This window comes from Muscardinus avellanarius (assembly GCF_963383645.1).
Source record: "Muscardinus avellanarius genome assembly, chromosome: 13".
Classification (NCBI taxonomy): domain Eukaryota; kingdom Metazoa; phylum Chordata; class Mammalia; order Rodentia; family Gliridae; genus Muscardinus; species Muscardinus avellanarius.
In genome coordinates, this window is record NC_137799.1 from 47,635,995 (window position 1) to 47,643,828 (window position 7,834).

General features: G+C 34.7%; 1 protein-coding gene across 2 annotated transcripts in view; it reads left to right on the top strand.

Annotated features, from left to right (window-relative positions):
- CAAP1 (caspase activity and apoptosis inhibitor 1) overlaps window positions 1-2,077 on the top strand; it is a gene marked incomplete at both ends in the record, with an annotated part of 59,543 nt that extends 57,466 nt beyond the window's left edge. For both annotated transcript variants that reach the window (XM_080709387.1, XM_080709388.1), the window contains one exon: window positions 1,731-2,077. In XM_080709387.1, the coding sequence (XP_080565513.1) occupies window positions 1,731-2,077 (347 nt within the window). The remainder of the gene's footprint in view (window positions 1-1,730) is intronic.
- Between the last annotated feature and the right edge of the window lie 5,757 nt (window positions 2,078-7,834).

Consider the following 7,834-nt stretch of genomic DNA (forward strand, 5'->3'; position numbering starts at 1 on the left):
CCACAATCCTCTGGTCTCAGCCTCCTGAATGCTGGAATTACATGCATGCACCACCATGCCCGGCTTGCAACCATTTCTTTTCTTGCTTTTATAGGTGCATTGTAGTCTCATGTCATAATGCAGTTCATTAATGGTAACATACATGCATATAGCACTTGGTGAGCTTTACCCTGGTTCCTTCCCCACTCCCACCTTCCTGGCTCCACAGACTTTCTCCTCCATTCTGATTACTCCCTATCTTCCACATATGACAGAAAACATATGACCTCTCACTTTGTCTTGCAACCATTTTTTTTTTAACACATTCTATTTGTGAACATGAAATAATTTATTGATTTATTTTCTACTTTAATTTCAGAATAGAGTATTTTTTAAATTATAAGACTATATAGGAGGCTTGCTCAAGGCTAATAAATTGTGTTATAAAACCAATGGAGTTATATTGTGTCCTTTCTATACATTGTATTAACAGAATTTTCCATTTGTCAATCTGTGTTTTATAAAAAGTCTTCCCTTAATACAGGAAAGCTATCAAAGCCAACAGTTTGTGAATAGTTTTTGTTTTTAAATTAGAGACTTAGCCAGGCATGGTGGCACACATTTGTAATCCCAGTACAGGAACACTGCAGCTTTACAGACAGCCTCAGCAACTTGGTGCGGTCCTCTCAAATTTAGAAACCCGGAGGATCACGGTTCGCGGACAGCCTCAGCTACTTAGTGAGGCCCTCTGCAACTCAGTGAGACCTGGTTTCAAAATAAAGAATAAAAAATAGGGCAGGGGGTGTAGCTCAGAGGTCAAATGCCCCTGGGTTCCATCCCCAGACCCGCAAAAAAAAAAAAAAAAAAAAAAAAAATTTAGAAACCCTGTTTCAAAATAAAAAATAAAGTCAGACTGGGCGTATAGGAGTCAATTTCCAGTGAACACACACACATACACACATACATACACGTGTGTGTATGCACGCACACACACACACACACACACCCATTTAAGAGATAAACTGGTGTTGTAAATGGGAACTCAACGTTGTAAATGATGTCTGGAGTTAAGTAATATTCAACACCAAGGCCAAAGTTGTTGAGAGTCATAATCTGCATTTATATTCAAGGCCTTAGCATTGGTTATAGAAGTTATAACAAGTGCATTTTTAAAAATTACGGTGTCTTAACTTTGTTAATTAAATTCTTCATAAAGATTTACTTTATCTTAGAAAATAGCTTTAGGCATTCTCCTTTAATATATTGATTCAGAATCAAGTGGATAGGATAATTGCAATGCACATGGTATTCAGCTTGCAGATGATATTTTTCCTGTTTTGTACTTTATAAAGCAAAGTACTTTAAATGCCTTATAGAATGAAATTTTACTTCTTCTATAGTAAGTACTCTATCCAGAGTTCCAGCATCAGCTTTCATTTTGTAACTATGATGAAACATTATAAAATTTTAATTAGGAAAATAGATTATGGGAGCACCATATGATACAATAAATTTCCCAGTGTTTCTATGTTCTATTAACTTGGAATGAAAACTACATTAGGATTTATATGAATTTGAGCTGTTTTGAAACTTGAGTTGGGGGAAGAGGGGTATATGGTGGGGATTATGGAACATGCTGGAGGCTCACTGGTGGGAGATGGGGTCAGAGAAGCCATTTAATCATAAATACTAAGGGAATTTTGACGCAGGGCATTTAGGTTACATGGCTTTCCCCCCTTTTTTTGTTACAGGCAAAGGGGAAGATAGTGATGTACTCAGTATAAATGCAGATGCTTATGACAGCGACATAGAAGGCCCATGCAACGAAGAAGCAGCTGCTCCTGAGGCCCCAGAAAATACAGTCCAAAACGAAGCTGGTCAGATAGATGACCTGGAGAAAGATATTGAGAAAAGTGTGAATGAGATTCTGGGACTGGCAGAGTCTAGCCCAAAGGTACCCAAAGTAGCCACCCTGACTGTTCCTCCACCAGAAGATGTTCAACCATCTGCACAGCAGCTGGAGCTGCTAGAACTTGAGATGAGGGCACGAGCAATTAAGGCCCTGATGAAAGCGGGTGACATAAAAAAGCCAGTCTAGTTATTTAACTTGAGTCTGAACTTCAGATCTGTTTGAATGAAGCCACATCATATAATTTTGTATCAAGTTTATTGGGGTCTTATGTGATATTTCTTGTGTATTAGGTAAATTAATCCTTGGCCTAAAATACCTGTCTTTTTTTAAAAAAAACTTTTATATTATAGATGTGTGTTTGAGTTTGTGGCAAATAAATTTGGATGCTCTTTTAGATGAGTAGTTATGTCTGCAAATTTCTATCTCAGAGCCATTAGGAAAGAGTCATGGTTTGTTTTCTTTCTTTCTTTCTTTCTTTCTTTCTTTCTTTCTTTCTTTCTTTCTTTCTTTCTTTCAAATGCTTTGGCATCAGACACAAAAGCTTTAAGAAAGATTGACCAAGCATGTTTCTCTTAAGGCTACCTGTATTTTGCAATAAAATATTAAATTTCCCTCCTAGATTTGTTAACAATTTAAAAAATTTAGTTTTGTTATGTATATAATTTAAAAATATGTACTGTTTTGAAGACGCCTTCTGTGAATGTGGATTTCCTCGTTTAAACTGAATAACAGTTTTCATTACAAAACTTAGAGATCTAAAATGGCTGAGAAAAACGTTTTTTAATAAAGAAAAAGAACTCAATTTAAAGCAGTTTTTAGTAATGTAGAACTAATTGCCCTTATTTAATCCCAGCAGACAAACCATTCTAATAGGTATTTGATTATATTAGATACTTTGTTCAAGATTTTTTCTTCAATAAGAAAGGAACAACTTTTCATTTACATTCCAAGCTATCAGGAAAAGGAGACTATTTTATTAAAACAGGGTTTCATCTCATGTTGTTGCTTGAAGATCTGATGTGCTATAATTCCATGAATTAAAAATAATAAAAGACTGTAATTCTGAATCTGAAGACTTTTGATACTTTTCCAAAAACAAAGTTAGTTTCAAGAACCTTTGATAAGTTGATGTTATAATTAGTCTAATTTTGTATAGTTTTTATAAACAAATTAGCATCCTGTCTCATTTATAAATGCTTTTCTCCCATTAACACTTGCAGTGGTTTAATGCCAAAATAAATTTAGATAGGGTCCCTTAACTTAAAATAAATTATTTTTTCTAAAATATAAATCTGGAGCTGTTTTATATTTGAAAATATAGTATATTTTATTTATAAGCTATATTCTACTGATGTGGTATGAGGAATTTCCTTATACACAACTTGCAGGGATTGTGTTTTATTATATGACTTAATTATATGTTAATTTTAGAGAGTTTTAAAATGGAAATAGAAGACATTTATGAAACACTGATGTAGAATTACAAGTTTTTTTTTGTTTGTTTTTGAACATGTCTTTACATTATTCTGTCAGTTTTTCTTCCATGAATCTTTCTAATGAAGGACAAAGGCATGTATCATTTGAAATGCTTCTCTTAGACTGGTAAGCATGAATATGATTTAGTGAATTCTCATTGTTATTGTTTCAAAAAGAAAAAGCATTTGTGACAGTAAAATAATTTTTCTATTCCAACTTAAATTGAAAGTTAAAATAGTAAAGTAGTACAGAGTAAACTTACTTTCTGCTGACTAAATATAAAATACAATGATTAAATATATGAGTAGAAAAAGATATGCGTGTTGTAGATGATTAAAGTCACCACCTTCATGAAGCATTGTGTGTCTGTTCCATTCAGTGTGCAGAATGGTTTAGAGGATATTTGGAATAGATATGTGTGAGATGGTGTGAACTGAGCAAATTAGAGGCTGTTTGCCATCTTAAAATAACCTTTTTTATTTTTCTTAATATTTTAAATTAAATTTTTTTTTTTTTTTTTTTTTTTTGGTGGTACTGGGGTTCCTGGAAACCCTTCTACCTCCGGACTACACTCCCAGACCTATTTTATACTTTTTTTTTAAATTTGGAAACAGGGTCTCTTAAGCCAGCACGGCTGGCTTTGAACCTGCGCGATCCTCCTGTCTCCGCCTCCCAAGCACGGGGATTACAAGCGTGCACCACCACACTCGGTTCTTTTTTTTTTTTTTTTTAATGTTGAAAGATTTAAGAGCTTTCTGAAAATGACTGGCTTTGGAGAATAAGAATAAGTTTGTTTTATAAATGCCTTATGGGAGGGTACCACATATTGATCTGCTGCTGCTGCTGCTGCAACTTAAGTCAGTAGTTTCCATGTGTTTATTAAATATTTTCTGGTCTCCAGGCTTGTTCACATCTTAAACCCAGAGATGTTACAGGTTAGACTGTAGCATGGCATAGACTGATTAATAAAATGTGGGTGCTGCTGCTTTTTATGCCTATTTTCTTCCTTTTGTTAAGGGAAGGAAAATGTTGAGGCAATATTTACCTAGATATTAAGTTAAAACAGAAAGAGGGGTTAGTCACATTTTCCATTTAGTGTCAGATAATCAATATTTGACCAGGAACTTGATCCAAGTTTTGAATGCTGAGTGGAAATTGATAACCAGTCCTCTGTATTAATGAGCAGCTGTCCCAAGCAGTAGGCCTTGGCTCTCTTTCAGTTCCTTCTACATACTCAGGTAGATCCTAAAAACATATCACCAGGTTACCAGTAAAATATTGCAATTATGAAAAAGCATCCCAAACCTTCACATCTTTCTGTTGAACATCCCCAATTCCTTAAGATTTTCAGGCAACATACCCTTATAAATTTTTTTGCCAGAACCTATTTTCAGCAAAATGTTAGGTTCTAGGGCATGATTGATTATCAGAGTAAGGGCATTCTGAATCATTTGGATAATAATATAGATTGCAATAAAATACTTATTTTCTGTGTCATTTTCAAGACACCATAAAGCAAGGGTGAATCTGGAAATTTGTGCCAACTACTTGGGCAGCCTTAAAGTTTTTTAAATTCTTAGTTCAGTCATAGATTCTTTGCCTTTATTTGTTTAATATGTGTGTGTGGGGGGGGTGTGGGGATTGAACCTATTGGGCATTCTGCCTGTCAGCTACATGCCTCACCTATTAGTGTTTTTTTTTTTTCCTTTTTCTTTTTAATGGTCTGGCTAAGTTGCTAAGGCTAGTTTTGAAGCTGTGATTCTCCTGTTTCAACCTCCCAAGTACTGGAATTAAAAGTGTGTGGTACCACAACTGGCTTAATTCTTGAAAAGTAAGTGACCAAAGCTTTAACTTAGTTTCATCTTTAGTTATTTTTAATTTTTTTTTATTTGAGTAGACTCTTTAAAATGAAGTGCTAATGCGTATACAAGTAGAAATTCAAATATATTTTTCTTGATTTTTTTTTGTGCTAGTGGGGATGGAACTCAGGGGCATTCTACCTCTGAGCTACACCCCAACCCTATATTTTATTCTTTATTTTGAAACAGGGTCTCACAGAGTTTCAAGGGGCCTCAATAAGTAGCTGAGGCTGTCCTTACTCTCAGCTGGGATTACAAGTATGCACCACCACACCTGGCTTTATTTTCTTGATTTTAATACTTATATATTTTTTTTTTTTGTGGTACTAGGGGTGGAACTTAGAGACTTTCTACCTCCAGGCTATACTCCCAGACCTTTTTTATATTTTATTTGGAAACAGGGTCTCGCTAAGTTGCTGAAAGCCTCACTAAGTAGCTGAGGCTGGCTTCTAACCCGTGCGATCCTCCTGTCTCAGTCTCCCAAGCACGGGGATTACAAGCGTGCGTCACCAATCCTGGCTTAATACTTATATTTTAAGATGCTTTGTGGTATAGTAAAAAGGAATCTGAGAGTTAAGAGCAGAGTTCTGATTCTGCCCTAACTAGCTGTGTAACCTGGTACAAATAATTATAAAATGAGAGAAGTAAATTGTTAATAAGATATATTTCTTTTTTCTATAATGGTTTGTAATTCTAATGTAGAATATAGTAAAATTTATGAAGCATAGAATACTTGACTTTTAAGTATTTCTTAGTTCTTCCATTCTACTCTCCCTGCAATTCAGAATGATCAATCTTTTTGGTCTCTTTGTCTCTTGTTTTTGCTAGATAGGAACATCAATCTGGTTGCTCCCCTCCCCACTTTGTGTGTGTGTGTGTGTGTGTGTGTGTGTGTGTGTGTGTGTGTGTGTGTGTGTGTTTGATCCTGGGGATTGAACCTAGGGGTAGTCTGCCTCTGAGTTATATTTTATCTTTTAGTTTGGAAAAGGGTCTAATTAAATTTCAGAGGCTATCCTTGAACCTGCAATCCTCTTGTTGCAGTCTCCCATGTACTGGGATTGCGTGTGTGTGCCACCCCACCTGGTTCTCCCTCTCCCCATTTACTTAGTACATAAAGCTTTCAGTGTCAAGATCTCTTGGTAAGTATATTGCCTAGAATTCCTCACTTCAGACCATTAACTTAGGTTATCTTTAACACTGTATTATTTTGAAATAATATGTAAATAATTTTAAACAAGGCTTTTTCTCTACGTTTATGGTAAAGAGTGACACTTTTCTTTCCCTTTTTACCTAGCTACACTACTGAGAGGTAACCAGTTTCAAATATTTCAGTTGTTTCTTGTGTTCATCTCCATATGTATTGCTAAGTAATATGATTATTAATGTGTTCTGTGGTATTTCAGTGTTAGATTTTATCTCCTGTTCTATTTTGGAATATGAAAGTTAAGCTCTAGTTTCTGTTCTCTAGTTAAACACAAAAATTCTTTATCCTTCCAGTAAAGTGTAGTATATGTTATATTTCTAGTAAAGTTAGAATTTAATATTTACAATATTTTGACTATGTAATTACTATTTGTAACTGGACTGTGTGGTATTAGTCATATTTCCTTTTCTAGTCCAATTTTTGAGTTTGGAGGATTAATAAAATTGCCTTTTTAATTTATACCCACATTGTACTCTAGAAGTATAAATTTCCTTTCAGTAGGTTGAGACACATATAATCAATTTTTTTCTTTAAAGACATTCCTCCCGTAGTGCTTTATTCTATGATAATCTGGATTGGTTGCTCTTTACCTCTCTTATCTTGGAGTTTCTATTTCTTGAGTTTTCTGTCTTTTCTCTCTTCCTCTTTTAGCTTATACCCTTATGTTGATGGCATACCTTTTCAACAGGTGTGTGAAATATTGCATGAATGATAAATTTTTTAGATTCATTTGTATGATACCATGGATCAGTTCTCTCCATATACTCTTCTGAAAATGAGTATAAATGTCTAGGCTAGAAATAACTGGAAGCAATATTATACCAGAGCCTACCAGCTTTTATTGAATCTGTTGAGAATACATTTTGTCATTCTGATTCTTGATGCCTACTGTATGCCTGTTTATTTCTTTTTAGAAACCGTCAGGATCTGATCTTCTCATTTTTCTGAAACTTCTTGATAATGTGTCAGGGTACTAATATTTTTGAGATATTAGTTATTGGTGTAATCTCAGAGGGGAAATTAATTTCATTTAATGTTAAGGGACATTTGTAAATAAGTTCTTTCTTTCTTTCTTTCTTTCTTTCTTTCTTTCTTTCTTTCTTTCTTTCTTTCTTTCTTTCTTTCTTTCTTTCTTTGTACTGGGGATGGAACCCAGGGGCATTCTACCTCTGAGCTATACCCACAGCCCTATTGTTTGTTTGTTTGTTTGTTTATTTATTTATTTGTGGAACTGGGGATGGAACCCTTCTCTGGGCTACACTCCCAGACCTATTTTATATTTTTATTTGGAAACAGGTTCTTTTAAGCCAGCAAGGCTGGCTTCGATCCTCCTGTCTCCGCCTCCCAAGAGCAGGGAATACAAGCATGTGCTATTTTTTATTTTGAAACAAGGTCTCACTGAGT